Here is a 21,814-nt window from a genome sequence, read left to right on the forward strand (position 1 = left end):
GTGTCTCACTGTGTAGTCAGGGTCGCCTTGAATTCACTGTAATTCAGGCTGGCCTTGAACTCCCCTGGGTTACAGGCACCACCGGGCCCAGCTAGTTATTTGGTGTAAACCTAGTTTTGTTTTGTTTGTTTTTTTTTTTTGTAAACCTAGTTTTTAATAAGTGTTTTAAAGACCAGTAAAGTAGGTTAGAAATCACTGGTGATTTATTTTGTTTTGGTTTGTTTGCTTGCTTTTTGGAGACAGGGTCTCTCTGTGTTGTTCATAGCTGGGCTTAAACTTCACTATGTAATCCAGGCTGGCCTTGAATTTGTAGTGATCTTCCTGTCTCTGCCTCCCAAATGCTGGAATTATGGGCATGCGTCACCACACCCTGCATCATTGGTGTTTATTAAAAGTGAGGTCACATACATGCTTCCTTCAAAAATCGGTTAAGATCCTAGGGTTGTACCACTGGTGATAGAGACTGGTGACTTTTCTCACTTCCAAGGTCTTTGCATGTTCTGAGCAAGTCGTAAAAGTGAATCTTAGCAAAACGAAGCAGTTTCTAAAATTACCGTGGCTTATTCATGGACTTTTGGGGAAGAGAACAAAACTTCACAAGAAACAAGCCCTCCCTGCAAATCAGTGCCATGCGGGGGCTGCTGGGAGGGACAGCCAGACTCCAGCCTCTTCCAGCATGTGTGCTGGGAAACAAGAGCCACTCCTCACCCCACTCCCCAAGTGACCAACTGATCCAGAGAAACAAGACTGCAACCAGAGCTGTTGAGGTGAAATGCGATTTGATGCTTGTGGTATCTGGTGTTCACTGACTTTGCAGATCTAGGGCCAGTAGTCTGATCATCTATTCAGAGGATCATGGTACGCAGTGTAGCATCTATGGGGAATCTCCTTCTGAAGGTGGTAGCCGTTGTTAATTCCCTATTATTTTGTTTTGAAGTCCTGTATCATTTTCAGTGTTTTGTTGGGTTGGGTTCTATTCTATTTGGTTCTTTTTGGTTTTGTTACATCCAATGGCATGGGCAGCTCTTTCTTTTTTTTTTTTTTTTTTTTGTCTTTTTCCTTTTTATCGGTACCAGGGATCGAACTCACGACTGCCTGCTTGCAAGGCAGGCGCTTATGCCGCTGAGCTAAATCCCCAGCCCCTAGCTCTTTCAAAGATAGCAAGATATATTATGGTACCATTTTGGATTTACTATTATCTTGTTTTGTAGTCCTTTATTACATTCATTGTTTTGTTTTTATTGGTTCTATTCTAATCTGTTCTGTTTTGTTTGATTTTTGCCATATCTGAAGCTATCTGCAGCTATTTTGAAGAGGCATAGTAATCATTGTTGATTTCATATTGTTTTGAAGTCCTGTGTCACCTATACTGGTTTGGTTTGTTTTGCCTTTATTCTATTTTATTTTGCTTGATTTTATTCTCTTTAAAATAAAAATAAAATTACCCTGGTTTACAGGACAGACACTGTTGACTAAACAGGCTTAGCAGGTTTTAAGGCCAGGGTTCTGGGTTGAAAGTGCTGGAGAGTTAGGAAGAGCTAGGAGGTGAGGTGACTCTCCCAGGCCAAAGCTAAGTGATTTCACTGGCTCTCTGCTTGGGAGCTGTCCATCTTGGAGAGAGGAGGAGCACCAGAAGGTTACCCCTACTTTGAGACAGGACCCTTCTCTGGACCAAACACACTAAGGGCTAGTGTTAAAAGGTCCTAGAATCTCTTTGGTCTGGGGTCTTTGTGGTTATAGGGGCATAAGTATTTTGGGGGTTTGTCCTTATGAGTATAGAGATAGAATTAGCTCACATCTGAAATAGTACTAGAATTGTCATATATGAAACATAGTTCATTGATTTATATTCTATCTCTAGTTTCTCCTAAGAAATTAGAGAAGGTAGTTTATCCCCTGACCTCTGAAGGGCTTCACTGTTAGTAGTGTGAGGTAGTTTAACTGCTTTAGAACTCCGTGCTCCGAACACTCTCATCCACCCAAGCATGGGCACCAACAGTGAGGAGCATGGGTTCTTTACTCTCTGTCACACCCGGGAATAACAGTTCCAGGACAGGGACCGCGTCTGCATGGTAAGTACCCCAGGTTGTTTGTCCTTTCTCAGAAGCAGCAAAATGAAGAGAGGCTGACCAATTATGACAGTACTTTTTTTGGTTGTTTTTTGAGATGAGATAGTTCAACCTGTCTTTAAATTCACTACATAGCCCAGGCTGGCCTCAAACTTGTAGCAGTCTCCTTGCTTTGGCTTTGCAAGTGCTGGGGGCTCTACTTTTTTTTTTTTTTTGTCCTTTTCCTTGGTACTGGGGATCGAACTCACAACTGCCTGCTTGCAAGGCAGGCGCTTATGCCGCTGAGCTAAATCCCAGCCCCTGGGCTCTGCTTCTTAAAACTAGACCAAAACATTGAGAACAGGTCCGGCTTTAATCCTCAGCAAGGATTGCTTTTGCAGGTTTCTGTAGCTGGGTCAGGCATCGCGAGAGGCTCTGTCTGTGACCCTAGTACACGGCCATACTGTAACAGAGTGCAGGAATCGATCATCCACACCACCCCGTCACAGCTCACAGATACACTGTTCTGGTGTGCTTCCTTCCTGGGTGATTTGTCTTTGACAAATGATGTTAATTTTTTCGTGTACTAATTCACTTAGCACCCTTATGTAGACTTTATACACAAGTTTTCTACGGATAATTGGGGGAATTTCTTTGTGTGGCATGTACTGTGCCGTTAGGTCCACAGATGTGGCAAAGCAGGCGGAGTGTCGTCAGCCTGTCGATCACAGCAGGAGTGATTGGCAGAGCAGCGGCTCCCGTCTTCTTCAGGTGGTTCTGTGTTCAAGCTCTGATTTACTTGTTTATTTACTTTTTAACAAAGCCCTTCAATGGTGCTTAAGAATATGTAAAGAGTTTTGAGGAGGCGATATCCATTAACACAATACAAAGGCTACAGTTCTGATGTGTGTGTTCATGAATACTCAGGAGATTGATTGAAATTTTCTTTAAATGCAGTGTCTGTAACCCTTAGGAAATATGTATGCATGTCCTCATTTATTTTGGTGTTGGAATTGAACCCAGAACCTCATTAGGCCAAGCATGAGCTCTACTATGAGCCACACCCCAGCCTAAAGGCACCATGCTGTTATCCTCATGTGGGTGTTGTTTTTATGTGTCATATATTCCTCCTGGATTAAACCTTGGCTTGTGTTGCTGTGAGTAGTATTGTGGTTGTGAGCCAGAGATGTATGTTATTATTTATTGTATCAAGGTTTGTCATCAATTCTTAATATTTGTTGAAGGCAAAAAAACATTTTTGATCAATAGATGTAATTTGTTAAGTTACGTTTCTAAAGGCAAATTTTTCCTGTTTCCTGAACTTATTTTGGTTCCCTTTTAAGGTCAGTTTGTTACTATACTTTTTTTGTTTTTGTTTTTTGTGTTTTTTTTTTTTTTTAGTACCAGGGATCAAACTCATGACCTTGCACTTGCCAGGCAGGCACTTGTGCTGCTGGGCTATATCCCTGACCTTTATTATACTTTAAATGTTGAAATTATTTGAACCTAACAGATGACAAAAAACCTGAGGAAAATAGAGAAACATGTCTTCTTACCTTTTACCTTCACATTGGAGTACAATTTATCAAAAAATGATATTGAGTGCTGCAACACGACATCTGAAGTAATTCATACACTTTAAAGCCTTGGTTACCTTCAGCATAGGCATCTTGGTTGCTCAGAAGTGTAGGAAATAATTCTCATCACTGTCTTTCCGATGGTGAGCCTTATTCAAAGAGTGTTTTAACTCTTTCTGGCCCTGGTGATGAATCGATAGTCGGTACCAGGGATTGAACTCACAACCGCCTGCTTGCAAGGCAGGTGCTTATGCTTCTGAGCTAAATCCCCAGCCCCTGAAACAACTGTGTTTTTATGCCCTTCTTTGTATTAGGGCTTTTCTTGGGATGCAGCTATTTCTACTTGGTTGCATCCTGGCTGAAACTGGAAGAAAGTATTGTCAAATATTCCATGGACCTGTTTTAAATTTTGTCAGGTGCATGACTTGTCTTTGTAGGGATAAATACTCTACTAGGAGCATCTTGTAGAATTTCTACTTGTTGGACAGTGGGCCGGCCACTTACCCCTCTGTGCATAAACTTTAGTTTCCACTTTTCTAAGATGGGTAACACGATAGGCTACTTCACGTGAGTAAGTGTGGTGATCATGTGATGCTGTGTGATGGCCCCGTGTAAGTGGTATTTAGTAATGAGACGCATTGTTTAATGCAAGAACCTTTTTTTTTTTTTTTGGTACCAGGGATTGAACTCATGGCCTCACGCTTGCCAGGCAGGCGCTTGTGCCACTGAGCTAAATCCCTGGCCCTGCAACATTTTTTTCAGTAAGTTCTTTTCATGGTCATTTTTTTTTTTTTTTTGTCTTTTTCCTTTTTATCGGTACCGGGGATCGAACTCACGACTGCCTGCTTGCCAGGCCGGAGCTTATGCCGCTGAGCTAAATCCCCAGCCAGTAAGTTCTTTTCATTGAATGTGTGTGCTTTGGTGTGGGTGTTCATGACCAGTGGGGTGTGTGTGTGTGTATAGTCGTATATATAGGTGGCTGTGTACACACATCTTTGTTCTTTGGGAACTACATATTCTTGTATGTATGCATGCATGCATGTGATTGGAGATTGAACCCAAGGCTTTCAGCTAAGCTACCTCCTTACCTCTTTCATTTTTTTTGAGACAGGGGTCTTGCTAAGTTGCTAAGTTGCCCAGATTAAACTCAAACTTGCGAATACTCCTGCCTCAGCCTTTTTGCTTGGATTCTTGATATTATAGTAAATTATTCATTGTCCCCTCAATCAAGTTCTCATATAATTTTAATATTAAGTAAAATAAGGTTTATAAAGTCAGCTACCCTAAGGGCCTCAGAATTAAGTAGCTGTGTACGCTGACAGCATGCATTACGTATTTATTATTTTTGTTTTCTGACTTTCCTTAATAAGTTCCTGTATTCCTACTTGACTTGAAAAATGAAATCATGCTGAAAACTCTGATATATCTCTGAAATTTCTTATTTTCAGCACCCGCCACCATCAAGCCTAACCTGTTCTGTGTAATGGAAATCCTAATTTTAACCAACCTGGTTTGTGGACTTGTTTGCACAAGTTCCCATTGCTTGGTGGTCCTGTCCGATGCCGGATTCTGAGACCCTGCTCAAGCCAGTCTCGATGCCCTAAGAGGGCATTGAAATCGGGTCATTTTCCTGCCTCTGTCCCTGGCTTGTTCACACTGCTGGAACCACTCTTTCCATTGCATTTCTGCAGTATTTATTATCTATAGCATAACCACACTTTTTTTTGACAACTTAAATGTTAGAATGAGTGTTTCCAGGGGCTGGAGATTTAGCTCAGCGGCATAAGCACCTGCCTTGCAAGCAGGCAGTCGTGAGTTTGATCCCCGGTACCGATAAAAATGAAAAAGACAAAAAAAAAAAAAAAAAAAAAAAAAAAAAAAAAGAATGAGTGTTTCCTTTGCAAGGCCAGGTAGTGAGCTGCTTCCATAGCGCAGGTTCACTGTGACCCATGGCTGGGCTGTGCCTCAGCCCCTGGCTCCAAGCTGGACACCACAACCTCAGCCACCAGGTTTTTGGTGAGGAAGGAAATCATGTGTTTTATGATGCCTTTCAGAAACTTTTGTGTTGTAGGTAGCAACAATTACAGAGACAGATGAGTCTGCAGATTCAGAAGGTGTAATTGATTCTCATAAACATAGAGAAATCCTTTCACGAAGACCCTCTTACAGGTGAGTTAATGACTTTTCTTACTGAATTTTTTTCCCCAGAAAGGTAGAATAATTAAGATCAAAGCAACTGTGCATGTGTTTTTAGTATGTGTTTAATATGTGTGTTCATGTGTTTTCTTTCTGTCTTCAGCCCCTTCACATATCTTAATGACTTGTATTGTTAAATTATGTTTTAGAATACTGAATGAACTTTCCTCTGATGTGCCTGGTGTTCCCAAAATTGAAGAAGAGAAGTCAGAGGAAGGAGGAAGGCCCTCTAACATCACCACCATGGCAGTACCAACTAGCATATATCAGACTAGCACGGGGCAATACAGTATGTATGCGGCAGTTTGTTACATACAGCACTAGCTTAAGCCTTCTCCGATTATAGGAAGCAATGTGGGTGTTAGTGATACATTGTTCCATTTTAAAATGGGCCTTTGTTACCTAAACTGTGTATCACAGAGTGAAAAGTACACACCAAAGCAGTGACAAATCTGAACTGATATCTATGATATACTTTTGAAAAGTAAAAATTTTTATTGCTGAATATAGAAGAAAATTTGGGAGTAAAAATAAAATATTTTTCTGTTTATATGTTTAGATTCATTGCAAGTAAAAGTTAAAAAGTTTTCTGTTGTCTTTATGCTGCATGCAAACATATTTGTCTCCCACTCTTGTTGCTTTTGTTACCAATATATTACTAATCTAAAACAGGTACATGTTTTCTAAATTATGTTTTAAGTCAAATAATGTTTTTGCTACCTTCTGTGTTAATATGTACTGTACTTTTTTCTAAAATAGAATGAAAAATTATTTAATTTTTAAAACTATTGCAACTGGATAGATCTTATTTGAAATTCTATGCACTGAAAACTCTAAATAAACAGATACATTCACTTTTAGTCTTGTGCATTTTAATGGCCTTTTAATTCTGTGCTTTTTGCTCTAATTAAAGCACTAGTTTTTTTCCAAAGTGAAGAATGTTTGATACATAAAAATGTTAACAAGTGAGAGCTGGAAAGCAGTGTGAAAGGGGAGGAGAGTGGACAGAGGAAAAAGCTACATTGGCACTGAAATATATGTGCTATTAAGTTCTGTGTTTAAGGTGTCAAGATTTAGGTGTATCCTGTTTTTCGTTTAAAAAGTAGCAATACCTAGAAATGTCTCAAGTCTTTAAAACCTGGCTGTTAAGACAAGTTATACTCTTCTTTCATCTGTGGGAAGATCTTATGTAGCCTTTCTTTTTGTGGGAGGAGGTTAGAATATTCTTGTGGTGACAGATTTGCAGTATTAAACTATGAAACTAATTTTCCTTTGCTGATTTTTGGGAAGCATCTGTGATGCTACCCATGAAAACTGGGGTATAATGAATCCATGGCCTCTTGGGGATGCTGAATGAACCTGTTTGAAGTTGGTGTTAGGGTAACAACCCCGTGACCCCCTCCTGCAGAGTTAGACTTGAAGTGTTCACTGTGATGCTCTGATAATGTGCTTTATCGTTATACTTTGCTCTGGCAGCTGGTTTGCAATATGGCACCAGGTCCCAGACCTTCACACCTCTCAGCCCCTGGAGGGGCTGGGCAGTCTTGGCCTTGAGCAGCTGCGTCAGTTTACCCTGAGGGGTGTCCCTGTATTATTTTCTGAGTGTGTCATGACAAGGGACATACTGTAGTTATTGCTGAGTAGTGCTAACACCTCTCAATGTTCTGGGTGTGACCCCAAAGACTCTTGACATTCTTTGGCTTTTGTGGCTTAGGAATTCTCACAGAAGCAGGTAAGGTAAGGAGGACGTGGACCCCGTAGGTTAATTTCCCTAAAGTACTGGCCGAGCATTCGAGACAGTGGGAACACATGGGTTGAGTGGACATTGCAGCTGCAGACGGTGTGGGCAGAAATCCTGTTTCTGTTTGGTAATCCATTGATCACAATGCTTTTTTAAAAACATTAAATTCATTGATGCAGTGCTTTCTTGTTGCATCTCAGGTTTTAGTCTTTGAAATGGGAATACTTTAATTTGCCCAATTTGGGGTTCGTGTGGAGGCAGATGAAGGTAGCAGGTGAAGGGGACAGAAACGGAGGCTGCTGTTGGGGCTGCATTCACATCCATCGGTGTCCCCCTCCGGCCAGGCCCACTGCTGCTATTCCTTCTGGTCTGGGTGCAGGCTCCCAGCCCGGCTCAGCACTGGACCTCCCTGTGTGCGCTGAGGGGCAGTGAGCAGAGTAAATGTGGACTTCCGGGTGAGAACTAGGGGTCTGCACTGAAGGAAATTTATCTGTGTTGCCACATACGAAGTTGGGGATTTTGTAAGCTGTTTAACTTACTCCCCTACAGTGTGATCCTGGCTATTTTTTTTCCAGGCCCTTCTTACAGCTACATCCCATGAGTTTATGATACAAGGAGATTAAACCGCTCATTTATTTTTTTTATTGAGCACATACTCTGTGCTAGGCTTTTTGTGCTTTAGATATGTTTCTAAAACATTGTTTCTATGACCTCCTACAAACACATTATCTGCTAAACAAACACATTAAAATTAAAATATATGAACAAACAAAATTCATTACATCCAGCCACGAAAATCCAAGAAAGCAAGTATCTCTTATCTTTTTGGACTTCCCTAATAAGTAAGATCTCTCCCTTAAGTCTTCCACTGTGAGGGCGGAGTGCTGAGACCCTTGAAATCTTTGGACATTGAAGATGTGTGTACAGACTGTGAATCACAGGATACGCCCACCACAGTGATGCCCCATCAGTTTCTCAATTGGGCACCGCTGAAGTGCAGCTCATTGCTCAGTTTCTGGCAACTGCGCTGTCAGTGAACTAAAACACAGCACGTGTGTCTGTGCTGAAAACTTTTAAAAAATGTTAACCCTCCCTGGCATAGTGGCACATATCTGTAATCCCAGGATTTGGGAGGCTGAGGCAGGAAGATCACCGTGAATTCAAGACCAACCTGGGCTCTATAGTCAGTTCAAGGCCAGCCTGAAATACATTGTGAGATCTTGTCTCAAAAATTTTTAATTAATATGTTAACCCTAAAAAATGAAAACTTTAAAAATCATTTAAAAGTGATTTGAGCATAATTCAGAGTATATTTTAATCACTGTTATATAGTATATTTGCCATGATTTGTATGTATTGTGTTATTCTTATGGTGTGTTTTTAAAAATCTTCATTGTGAAGTCCAGCTAGCTAGTTTATACTTGATATTAAAAGAAAGAAATAATCCTTGGTTCTGATTGATTTCCACTGCTCAAACTAAAGTGTGCTGTTGTTATCTTTATGCTTAAGTATATAGACCTCTGGAGTATTTTAAAAGTAGCTGTCTATTAGTGAAACTTTAAACAAAATTTTAATCATTCCTTTGAAAGTTGAAGTTAATACGTGAACTTTAAACATGACCAGCTAATTGCAGTGCTAAAGGAAGTTTATTGCTACTCCTGTAGTTAATTCCATCAGTAGTGTTATCTTGTTAGATCCTCTCCAACTTAACATGTTAAGTTTTGGGATTATCTTAACCTAGATGAAGATTACAGTTTTGTAGGTGTGAGCTTTAAAACCAAAATATATGGTATACTGTATGCTATATGTTGAAAGCCACTTTCTTTTACTGATAAATCAGAAAAGTAATTGGCCAAAAAAAGGTACAAACTCCTAATTGCATTGCTCAGTGGAAATTTTACTGACCATTTCTGAGGAATATTGTTTATAACTAAAAACATCTAAGAGAATGGAGAAGGCCAAGAATCTAGACTCTGTCTCCTCCTCTTTTCTTTCGCTTAATTTAGTTGGGTGGTTTCTGGGGAAGAGGAAAATGCCACAGACGTTAGGAATATCAAAAAGTTCTGGATATAACATAAACTCAAGTGATGTAAGCTCTATAAAACTCTTGTTCCACAAAGCTGATGTTCTTTATCAGTTCAGTGTTAAAGGATAAGTAACTTAAGCACGAGAAGCAATGGTAACACATAGCCGCCATATGCTCTCCCCATATAGGGTTATTGGAAATGAAACCAGAAGTTCTCTAATCTTTCTTTTCTTTTTCTGTTAAGTTGCTATCGCCCAAGGTGGAGCAATCCAGATTTCTAACCCGGGATCTGAAGGTGTTCAGGGACTGCAGGCATTAACAATGACAAATTCAGGAGCAGCTCCTCCAGGTGCCGCGATTGTACAGTACGCAGCACAGGCAGCTGATGGCACCCAGCAGTTCTTTGTCCCAGGCAGCCAGGTTGTTGTTCAAGGTATATTTTATTACTCTAATACGTTTACAGTAGCTGTAGATTAGTACGTCATACCCGTTGGTGGTGGTTTCGTAGTTTTATAAAATACACATGAGGTAGTGTTTGGGGGGAGGCCCTTTGAAAAGGCTTGGAGAAAAGGTATTTTAATTGTTAAGCAAATTAAGTAGTTTGTATGATATTAACTACTCAAGGTTTTACTGGCTCTAATGAAAGGAAATGGAAAAATAAATGGATTTTTAAATTAAGCAAAAGTGGAAATATAAATGGATTTTTAAATTAAGCAAATAGCCTATTTGGGGGTCATAAATGTACCTAACATTTTTCTAATCTCCTGTTCTCTGAGGATTTAAGTATGCAGCCCATGACTCCTTGAATGCGGGCATTTCCCCAGCTATTTACACTTAAGCCTAAATTTAAGACCACTTGTTTAAAAACAAACACTGGGTTTTTTATTTTTGATAGCATGAGTCTGAGGAATTCATTCTAGGTCTTATGAAAGCTGAGGGCAGCAAAATAAAATAACTGTGATGTAACCTAAGGTTTTTTTAAGGTTTCCTAAGATTTCAATTAAATTTTGAGTTGTGTATCATTTTAACTCCATTCAGTTGTGCTTACAACTATACTAGCACTTTCAAAATCATTTACTTCTGTTCTTCTGGGTCCATTTGCTTAGGATTCATAGCTCTAATATTAAGGAAAATAATATCAATTATTTTAGTTTGCAAGTATTGCAAATAGGAAGCAAGATTATAGATGATAAATTTGTTGGTGGTTAATAAGCGTTACTGTTCTGTATTTTGGAAGTTTATATGGACTCTAGTAGAATGAAGAAATAAAGTAGTGATAATTATGAAGTAAAAATTTATACTATTTTGCCGGGGATTTAGCTCAGTGGCACAAGCACCTACCTGGTAAGCGCAAGGTCATGAGTTCAATCCCCAGTACCAAACAAACAAACAAACAAATTCATACTATTTTAAAGTAAAATTACAGCCACCTGTTTAATTTTTCCCAACATCATGAATCCTAAATGTCCAAGTGAATAATCTTGAGGAATAGTTACAAATTGATTCTTTGACAAATAAGTGTTTTTGTAATTTTTTGTTTTATATAGTATACATGTAAATTTTGTACTTTGAACTTATTTTCTTACATAAGTCATAAAGTTATTTTTTTATACTGCCTTCTATGAACTTTCTAGTTTTAGGTTCTTAATCCATCTAGAATCTATTTCTTGTAGTGTCAAGTCAGGGATCCATTTTAAATTTTTTCTCTGTGTGTGAAAACTACCAACGGTTTTTCCTTTCTTAATTTATGAGAAACCTTAATTTTAAAATAGGTTCTCATATGTACTTGGAGCTGTCTCAGAAGTCTGTTCTCACCATTCTTTTGTGTATTTGTTTGGGTACCAGGGATGGGCGGGGATGGACAGATTTACCCAGCTCCTCACCCACAAGCAAGCATTGGCCTAATATTATGTCAACCCTTTCAGAATTTTATTTCAAGACACTTCTCCCTAACTTGGCCCAGTCTGGCCTTGAGCGTGCAGTCCTCCTGCCTCAGTCTCCTGAGTAGCCAGGATTGCAGGCACGTGCCAGCACACCCAGTTCTCCATTCTGCTGCTTCTGGATGCCGGTATCGTCCTTGTTTGCTGTGCCATGAGACAAGTTCAGCTTTTTGTCCTTTTTGGAAATGTTAATCTAGCTATTTGTGAACCATTCATGTGTGTTTAGAGTAAAGCTTGCGTTTCTAAGTAACAATAATAATGATAAAATAAAAGCCAATGATGAGGTTGTATTTCAGGTATAGATTTTAGAGAGAGCCGGAGCCTTTATAATGTTAATGTGACCTATCACAAACCCTGGATACCTCATTCATTCAGATCTATCTTTCTTCTAACAGTTTGTGTTTTCCCCTCCATGCTCTGTTGTGCTCAGTTTATTCCCAAGTGCTTTCTGGTGTCTGCTGCTGTTATGTACCACACCTTAGTGTTCTGTTACATTACTGGTCTAGAGACGTAATACTTTTTAAAAAAGTTGATCCTTTATTTGCTAAACTGTAATTACTTTTAATAACATGCTGTTGCTTGTGTGAATTAATGTGATACCTTTATACCATATATATATATTTTATTTCTTTCCGTCTGACATTTCATACTTCTGTTTTCCTTCTCCTCTCTCTCCCTCTCCCTCTCTCAAGGCCAGCGGGCTTGCTCATCTTGCCGACCCCAGACACGGTGCTTCTGTCCCACCCTGTGTTGCTGCCTCCATTCCGTACCCTAGTCCTAACCTTCACTGATCCTGGATGACGCCCTCCCCTCCCGCGGCTTTGAGGACTGTGATGCCTCCCATCCCACCTGTCTCCTCAGCTCCGTTTCCCTCCCCTTCTCTGCCTGGCTTTCCCCACTTCACTGGTGGCCTGCTTGCCCCCTGTGGCTTCAGGCCAGGAGCCAGGTGGGTCCCTTAGTCTTGGTTCCCCTCTCTGCCCAAAGCCTTGCGTGGCCCTCCCAACCCCCAGCCCTGAGGCTCCTTCCCTGATCTCCTGCCACCCTCCCGAGACTCTGCTGCTCACCGCCAAGTCTCTGTTTCCACTGCTTCTCCTCCCACAGCACACAGGTGTGCGGTTGAGACCAGCGTCCCTAAAGTTTACATCCAAACCTGTGTCCTCATCCACGTGAGCTGCTAGAACAAAGTGCGGCTGGGTGGCTTCCCCCGCGCACATTTATTTTCCACCCTGGAGGCTGGGATGTGCAGGGAGACAGCCAGAGCGGGCCAGCAGCGGGCCGTGCTCCGTTCTGTGCACAGACTGGGCTTCTTGTTTGATCAGGGGCGAGGGAAGCGAAGGAGTGCTGTGGGCCTGGTTTCTAAAGACACTGGACCCATTCAAGGGGCTCCACCCTGGAACCCTGCAGCCCTCCGGGACAGGTGGGCCCACCAGCGTCCACTCGGTAGCAGGTAGCATCCTGTCTGCCTCTGCGCAGACCCTTGAGCGAAAGCCTGGCGTTTGCTAACGTCTGAAATCCTTCGTGTGGCCCAAATGCTTGTTGGATGCTGGCTTTGCCCTTTTACTGGCCTCTGACCTCTCCCTTCTCCGTTAAGCAGCTCTTTCTTTCGGTTCCTGCAGCGGGCCACAGCTTTCCTCCTTGCCCAGGCCAGGATCTCCCTCGGGCCTGACCCAACACGCCCCCGGCTGTGTGCTCTGATTGCAGGTTCATCCCAAGGCAGCGCCTCTTCCAGGAAGGCTTCCTGCCGGTTCAGGCGACCCTGTGAGTTTGTTCCACTGGCCTCTCAGAAAGGCAGTGCACTTGCCGGGCGTCTTCTGGTTTAAGTTCTGTTCAGAGAAGACCCTCAAAGCCTAGTACAGTCCCTGGCATGTGAGAAATGTCCACTAAACATGCACTGAATGAAAGTAAAGCAGCGTTCCTCTGAGAAAGTGCTGTTTCTTCCATATGGTGATTAAGTTTAAGTAGTCTAGGGAATATTTTAAAACTTTATGAATAGCAGTAAACAACTAAGCCACCAACTCCCCTCTGATTTTTTTTCCCTGAGGACTAATTCCTTTATCTTTTAAATATTAATACTGTATTTTATTAAGCACCTACAAGCCAATTTAAAGAAACATTAACACAAAAACAAAATGGAATGTTCAGAAATTTAAACAAAATGTACTCAGAGTACTCCTGGCCCTAAATCCATAGGCACAGCTGGGTGGAACAGAGTTCCCAGTGGCGGTTGATATTTAGCTTGAGCTGCAGGCTTTCTGGCTCCAGGTATCTTCACTGAAATCCCAGGCCCCTGTGTAGGAGTGCCACGTCCCTCCAGACATGTCACTCGCTAAGGACCAGAATGTAAAATTCCTGGCACTATGTAGGATGCTTAATTGAAAAAGTGGAAATATGGGACATGTCCTTCAGGTTGAATTCAGACCATCTGAGGCAACAGGCTTTGTACAACCCTCTGAAAAGCAGGTGGTCTCTGACCTGGCCCTTATTTGTGCTCAGTAGCAATGCAAATAATTTTTTTCCCAGACTATGGTCTGTTATACTGTTGAACATTTGCTAGCTTTGTCCCCAACCTTACTGTTGTTAAATTTTCTATAGTGATCCAGTTCTCACATTCTGAATCATTAAATTATCCAAATAAAGTTTGACATTTAAAAATTTTATAAATAATTATAATTTGTGAATTTAAAAATCATAAAACTCTTCAAGGGACTTTAGCAAATAAAAGAATGTGTTAGATTGAATCATAAATTTCTATTTTCTGAGACAGGGAAAGTCACATATCTGCAAATTTACAATTTGATAATTCTGAAAAACTAAGATGTAACTCCTATTATACTGGCACAGTGACTTAAAAATTGTAGTATTTACTTCCAGTGAAGACAGCACGTTTTTTGTCACTTTATGAGTAGCTGCTTCTTATGATGCCATAGCAAATGAAGATAAAAGCGAACAAAAGTGACTAAATATTTCTCGCTTGGTAAATGTAGAACTGAGTGTGAAACCCAGCATTTCTGTGCTAATTATGAGGAGTTTTCTTTTTTGGTACCAGGGATCGAACTTACAACTGCATGCTTGCAAGGATCGCACTGAGCTAAATCCCCAGCTCTTCAGGAGTTTTCTTAAATGCACGAAGTTTAGCTCTTCAAGTACTTTTTTCTCTTTGGAGTTATAAGAAATACACAGGGTTCACCCTGTCCCTTTTACCTAGAAACCCTGAGCACAGCAGTAATAAAGAAGTAGCCTCAAAAGAGGCAACTGTGTAGCTTTTAATGTGAAAGAGACTTTTTTCTTAAAACTTGGAGCTCATCTATAACAGATTTCTATGCAAAAAGGGGAGAAAAAAGCAGTGTAACATGGTTTATTACAGGAAGAGTTTTTATAGGGCCTTTGGTTTCAGAGAGCTTCTCGGTGACAAAGCAAATTGATGGCAGTGATAGGCCAGTGATGTCATTGTGATGTCAGTGCTGCTACTTATCTTGCACATGCCGCTAGTTGGGAACACTTTATGTTGCACAGTGACAGGAGAAACAACACCAATCTGTATGCAGAAGCCCATCATGGCTGTAACTGGAGATGAAACAGGTAAGAGTGGAAAAGGGGGTTTCAATTCGTTCCGCAGACTTTTTTGAAGTTTATAAAAGTACTTAAGAACCTCTGCGAGCTTCAACGCATTTCCTAGTCAGAAGCAAGAAGTTTCTCTCAGTGTTTCTCTGTGTATTCAGCTCACTTCGGTAAGGTATCTTAGTGTAATTGCTTCTTTGTTTAGTATCAGATGGTTTGCAGAGCCAAGGCACGCCTCCTCCCCCCATTTTTTCCTCCTCTCCGCGCACGACACACTCTCTCTCTCTCACTCTCTCTCTCTCTCTCTCTCTCTCCCCCCACCCCCCCCCCGCACCTCCTCCTTCCCCGCCCGCCCCCTCCCTTCTCAGCTGTTCTAAAATAAGCTATTATTTCATCTGCAACCTGTTGCAAATTTAATCCAGCAACAAGTTAAACATATGTACTGTTTATGCTGTAAACCATTAAGCTCGTGATTTCCCTGCCGTGCCGGGAGGCAGCTGCCAGCAGCCCTGGAGAAACCGCTGCCGGGAGTCTTGCGCTCACCTCTCTCCTCCTGTCTTTAAAGTGGTCTGTTCCTCAGCTAATTGAATTCAAAGGGCTGACGTCATTACATTTCCTGGAATCGAGTTTCAGCCGGGAAGTGGAAAAGTTAAACTCCTAGCGAGCTGCACATTGACGTCAGCCTGAGTGGTGCTGTGATTTAGTCAGTTCCTTTCTGCTTTGTCAAGCGCCCTGCGCTGCCAGGCGGAGCGTGGTTAACTAGCTCACCGCAGCCCTATCTGCAAGATCGCCCCAGGCTGCGTGGCCTTCTGGCCGGCCTTGCGTAGCCTTTCTCAGGAGGTAAGTTTGTGCTGGAGGAGGAGGGACCCGGCAACACGGGCAGTGCTTGATGAGTGGAACTCGGTGTCCGGCCAGCGTAGCAGTGGCCAGCTCGTGGCTCCGGATGCAGTGCTCTGCACGTGCGTGGTGACAAGTGGACTAAATATAGCTAAGGAGTTCTGGGCCGCTGCTCCAGGGTGAGAACCCCGGGGCTCAGCGCGCCCCCTACTGCCCAGTCGGGGGAGTGCTCGTCTCTAGTCTTTTCCCAACCTTTGGTATTTGCGTAAACTTGTAATGAATGTTCTTGATGTGGGTGGCTTTTCTGAGTTATAAAAGAAGTGATTTTGCAAGACTTAGTTACTAGTGACCTTTGTGTGGTGTAACATTGTTATCGCAGTGGTTTTATTTGTAACCCAGTTTTGGATTTGCAGTTGACTTCGGAATGAATGGTCATTAGAGTTTCATCACTTTAGCTCTTTGGTTAGTGGTGTCTGCCCTCTTACTGGGTTGGAATATTCCATTGTCTTGAGCAAGTACAACTGCATTAAATTGTTTTAAAGTTTGTCTTAGGAGCTTTTTTGTTCAGTAAAGTTTCTGTGAAGTAAGTTATAGAAGTGCTAAGGATTGTCATTGACATAATTTGTGCCAGACACATAACTTTTTAAAGTGATTTCAAATATTGTATGTCATGATTCTTAGAATCAAAAAGCATTTCTCTGCATACATGTACTTTCTGTGGTTTGTTTATATTTTTCTTTCAACTAGCTTTAATTCCTACTCACTATTTGACTTGTCTAAGCATAAATCAGTAATACAATAAAATAATTTAAAATACCAGATATATTTAAAAGCAAATGTTTGAGATAAATATTTATATTAAATTTTCAACTATTTTTTTGTTTTGGTCTTTTTCCTTTTTATGGGTACCGGGGATCGAACTCATGACTGCCTGCTTGCAAGGCAGGCGCTTATGCCGCTAAGCTAAATCCCCAGCCCCCTAAACTTTCAACTATTGCTTGCTTATAAGTTAAAAGAACATTTTTATATGTGTAATTGTCATTGTACAAAAGAGAGGAAAAGAAAGTGCTCTAAACGATATAACTGCATGTATATTTAAGTGTATAAGATAGAAAATGATATCACTGAGTTTTATTGGATCATTGAACGGAACTGTTTGCAGTCTCACTGTTGGAATGTCCACTTTACAAGCTTTAATTTTGTGACTTGAACAATTATTTCTAGGATGACAATATGTAATCCATTAACTAGTGATTTCCTACTGTTTATTTTTTTCTGTAAATCTGTATAACTTGTACCCTTTCTCTGCTTTTTTTTTCTCCTTAAATAAAATTTAAAAAACATTTTTATATATGTATGTTGATAGAATGAACATATCATCCTTGATGAAGTTATTTTCAGTGTTACCAATAATACTTATGCATGTTTTCCCTTTTTAATTTAAAAATTTCCAGATCCTTAAAACTTAAAAATGTTAAACAATACAGAGTATTTTTTTCACAAGCCTTGATTATGCTTTTGGAATTGTTTTTCAAAATCTAACAGAATCAATGCTATCTGAATAGCTATTTTAAAAATGAAAAACAAATTTTCTTTTCTTTCTTTCTTTTTTTTTTTTTACTGGAATCAAACTCATGACCTCACACTTGCCAGGCAGGTGCTGTGCCACTGAGCTACATCCCAGCCCTTTTTGTCATTTTGAGATAGGGCCCCCCCGCTATGTAGTTCAGACTAGCCTCAAACTCACAATGATCCTTCTACCTCAGCCTCCTGAGTGCTGAATTTATTTTCTTTCTTTCTTTCTTTCTTTCTTTCTTTCTTTCTTTCCTTCCTTCCTTCCTTCCTTCCTTCTCTTTCTTTCTTTCTTTTTCTTTCTTTCTTTCCTTCCTTCCTTCCTTCCTTCCTTTCTTCCTTCCTTCCTTCCTTTCTTGAAAGACAGATTCTCGCTGAGTAGTTCAGGGTGTCTTTAAATTCACTGTGTAGCCTCGCTGTGAGCCACTGTGAGCCACCCTGGCCTCAAACTCAGCAATTCTGCCTCAGGCTCTCAAGTTGTGGGATTGCAGGTGTGTAGCTTCATTTCTTTTTTAAGACCCAAAAGAGCACAGGATTTAAGGGATTTTTCAAAGTGTAGCTGAGAGGCTTTCAGAAGCAGGCTTTTGGGTTCTCAGTCCTGGCTGAGTATTGGTAAACAAGGGACTTGATCTAGAATGTTGTTTGGGAGAGTTTTTGGCCACACGCAGCATTGCATTTTGTTCACTTTTTTGGTACCGAGGATAACTCACAATCTTACACTCGCCACACAGGAGTTTACACTGCTGAGCTAAATCCCTGGCAAGGCAGCATTTTATATCATGATTTAGTTTCAAATACAACACCCATAGGTTTTTTTTTTTTCTTTTAAAAATGCTATTCTTGAACCATGACATTGATTTTATGACCTACTGATTGTCTACAATTTAGAGTTGGAAAAACTATGAACTTGAGTAAAATTAGGTTCTTACCATGCATGACTGGTCTGGAAAAGATTTTAGCAGTTTTTTGTTTGTTTGTTTGGTTGGTTGGTATCCAGGATTGAACTCATGACCTCATGCTTGCCAGGCAGGCTCTTATGCCACTGAGCTAAATCTCTGGCAGATTTTAGCAGTATTTACTTACAGAATCCTAAAATCTATGATAAAAACAGTGAATATCCATAGTGTATCTTCTTGAATATGGTAACAGAGCAAGATATAATAAGGTTGGAAGTGAAAATAACAAGTCTCTTAGCTACCTGAAGTTTCAGTAAAACTCCAAAGCTCTGTAGAAGGTGAAATTTCAAAGGCTATTATGCTATTTTTCTATTTTTGAAAAACAAATTAATATACTTTGAGATATTTATTTTACATTGCCCCATTTGATTTTCTTGCATGAATACAGTGCCTAATAATATAATTATGAAACTTTGAATTGATGTAAAAATTAAAATATAAGAAAATCACTTCATGTTACAAATAAGCACAAATACAAACTGAAGGAAGTGCTTTCAGAGGAGCTGTCAGATTGCGAGTGACGCAGGAAGCAGGAAATACAAGCGAAGTCAGGGTGGGCCTTGCTGAAGAACACGGGGCAGATGCTATCGCACTCATCTGCGTGGGACCTGATGCAGTTCTGAGCCGGTAAAGGACTCTGCCAAACTGACAGAGTTTGCAAGTGGCAGAACCAGTGTGGGTCTTCACCCCGCTCTGGTTCTGTTCCTACCACACTGTTTGCTGTCAGCATTCACCTGACGTGGGTAAACAAAGGCAACTGTAACATGAGAAACAATAGCACACAATATGCTGCCTGTAAATATGTTGAAGGAAATTAGCATCATTTGAAACAACCTGCGAAGGTTACATGTAACTGAGCTTGGTTGTGGTAACGGGTGGAGATATATATATCTCAAAGTATCACATTGTATTCCTCGGATACATACAATTCCCATTGTCAACTATTTCTCAAAGCAGAAAGATATTTCATGGCAACTCTATGTGGTTTATGTGTTACAATAATTATAACAAATTTGAAATGTTCAGTGCTTACACAGTCATTGTTCTATGGGATTAATTTCCCTGGAGAAAGTGGAGCGATGGGGCAGGGAAGTTTCTGAGAGTGTGAGGCACAGGCATGGGCAAGGCTGATTTGGGAGTGAGGAGTGGTGGTGTGGTAGGAAGCCGGGAGATGACCAGGAAACAAAAGTGTGTTTGCCCAGTTATCACACTCAGGGCCGCAGATGTCTCGTAAATAAATAATAAAAATCATCATCATTTGAGGTATTGACAAATTGCTTTGGTTTTAAATCTATTAAGGTAGGTCTTTTTTTTCAATTTTTAAAAAAATTTTTATCAGGAGATCAAACTCACGACTGCCTGCTTGCAAGGCAGGTACTTATGCCGCTGAGCTAAATCCCCAGCCCCTTAAGATAGGTTTTAAAAAAAAAAAAAAGATGGTTTAAAAAAACCTGAGCTCTATACTTGTGTCTGTTTTCTACTTTGACTTGTGGGGTTGTGGTTCTCCTCTGTAGCTTATGCTTTAATAACTTATCATCTAAAGGAATATTCTCTTGACATATTTTTACCCAAAGTGAGGCATAAGAACTATATGTTTTGATTCCCCAAGTGTAGTAGGAAAAAAACTTCAGGGGAAATTCTACTTATATATATTATAAGCCTTGTAACTAATATATAGATATGCATAATTCGGAACATTGTCTTTCAGAGTTTAAGGAAGGGAAGAGGAGGGGAACTAACATTTGCTGAATGACTTCCACATGCCAGGCACTGTGTTAAGCTCTCTGACATATATTGTAGGGGTTGTTGTGAGTATTAAATGAGACCATGTATCCCCGTTTTACAGATGAGGAAACTGAACTTGCCCCAAGTCACATGGCTGGTAAGTGGCGGAGCTGGACTAGAACCCAGCCTCCAAACCCCATGCTTGTCTGCCGTACAGTACCATGTTGAATGAAAGCTTGCCGGGACAGGTATGAAGTCAGTGACCAGTTACAAGCTGGAGTTTTCTTTTCCCGTGAAATATTTGTATCTACCTACCCCCTCCACACTCACTTTTTTTTTTGTATCAGGAATTCAGTGATTAGAAATACATCATAATTAGAACACTAAATTTCAAAATGCCCTGTTAGATGAATATAAAGTATATCGAAGGGAAGATTTAGAAACAATGCCTTTGATAAAGCAAGGCCACCTTGGGGGACACCTTGCACCCTGTCATGCTTCCCATGTTAAAGTGTTAAAGACGTCCCCATACGTCTGCAGGGAAGACTGCTTATTTTAGACACTGCTAATGGCAGTGGTGGTGCCAAGGCCCAGGAGTACTCCTCAGTGTCCACACACACACACCACACACAGGGCACCCTCTCCAGAACAAGCACTGTGAAAATGTACTGTCCCTGCTTGTCTCAAAGCTCAGCTTGTCTGCAAAAAAATCAGTGTCTAAATATATTTTTCTCATTATCTATCTCCAGTCAGAATGTTTAAGCCCCTACTGATGACCTGTATATTTTCAGAAAATAAAAATGAAATGCTAGGCTAAGAAATAATTTGGACACTTCTAATAGGGAAGGAAGTGGCCTTTCTAGTAATAAAAATATGTCACCAAAGAATGTGGGATGGTTTTCTGAAGTGTGATCTTGATATCTAACCTGCTTTAAATTACTACTGAATTCATGATAGTGTTAGAAAGTGAGGCCCATTAAAACAGTCTTTTACAACTTGCTTCAATAATAAAACATTTTGACAGTTAGATTTCCTCCAGTTGAGATTCTCTGAGGCTACATATTTCTAGTGTACTTTATGAATAAGATTATACTTGAATTATGGAATTTGTTCATTGGCCATTAGAAGTGTACCATCAGCCAAGTGTGGTAGAGCCACCTGCAGTCCCAGCACATGGGGATGCTGGGGCAGGAGGTCACAAGTTCAAGTTCTACCTGGGCAACTTTGTTAGACCTATGTCTAAATAAAAAGTAAAGATGGCTGGGGGTAAATCGGTGCAGAGGCCCTGGGTTCAATCCCCAGCACCCCAAAAATGTGTACCATCTTAGAGATTCTTTGGGTTCGTAAGGAAATTTATTCTAAATCCTACTAATTTACACTAATTCATATTTCTGACTTGAACTAATGAGCTATACTTTTTTATTTGTGTTAAATAAAATGAACATATGGCATCTGAAACAGTTTAATAATACTTGGTTTATCTAACATCCCAGAACTAATATATCAGCTATCTTATCTCCTTCCAAGTTATTTTAAAGCTATGTTTTTTCTGAGCTATTGCTCTAAATGTTTTATAAATGTATAATTTGGAATTTCCATTGTCCTTCCTGCTGCCAAGTTTGGTCTTCAAGAGTGGCC

At 40.5% G+C, this 21,814-nt stretch overlaps 1 protein-coding gene across 18 annotated transcripts in view; it reads left to right on the plus strand.

Annotated features, from left to right (window-relative positions):
* Positions 1-21,814, plus strand: part of Crem (cAMP responsive element modulator) — a 69,594-nt gene that overhangs the window by 39,722 nt on the left and 8,058 nt on the right. For 6 of the 18 annotated variants that reach the window (XM_063253691.1, XM_063253692.1, XM_063253696.1 and 3 more), the window contains 4 exons: positions 5,697-5,794; positions 5,971-6,110; positions 9,833-10,021; positions 20,298-20,333. In XM_063253691.1, the coding sequence (XP_063109761.1) occupies positions 5,697-5,794; positions 5,971-6,110; positions 9,833-10,021; positions 20,298-20,333 (463 nt within the window). Of the gene's footprint in view, positions 1-1,954; positions 2,073-5,696; positions 5,795-5,970; positions 6,111-8,755; positions 8,775-9,832; positions 10,022-14,961; positions 15,108-15,480; positions 15,927-20,297; positions 20,334-21,814 lie in introns of those variants that run through there. The other 12 variants (XM_063253693.1, XM_023564662.2, XM_063253697.1 and 9 more) reach the window with 10 other exon arrangements.

The sequence above is a fragment of the Cavia porcellus genome, unplaced genomic scaffold, assembly GCF_034190915.1.
Source record: "Cavia porcellus strain 051 isolate PalLab524CR breed Dunkin Hartley unplaced genomic scaffold, mCavPor4.1 scaffold_7, whole genome shotgun sequence".
In the NCBI taxonomy this organism is placed as follows: domain Eukaryota; kingdom Metazoa; phylum Chordata; class Mammalia; order Rodentia; family Caviidae; genus Cavia; species Cavia porcellus.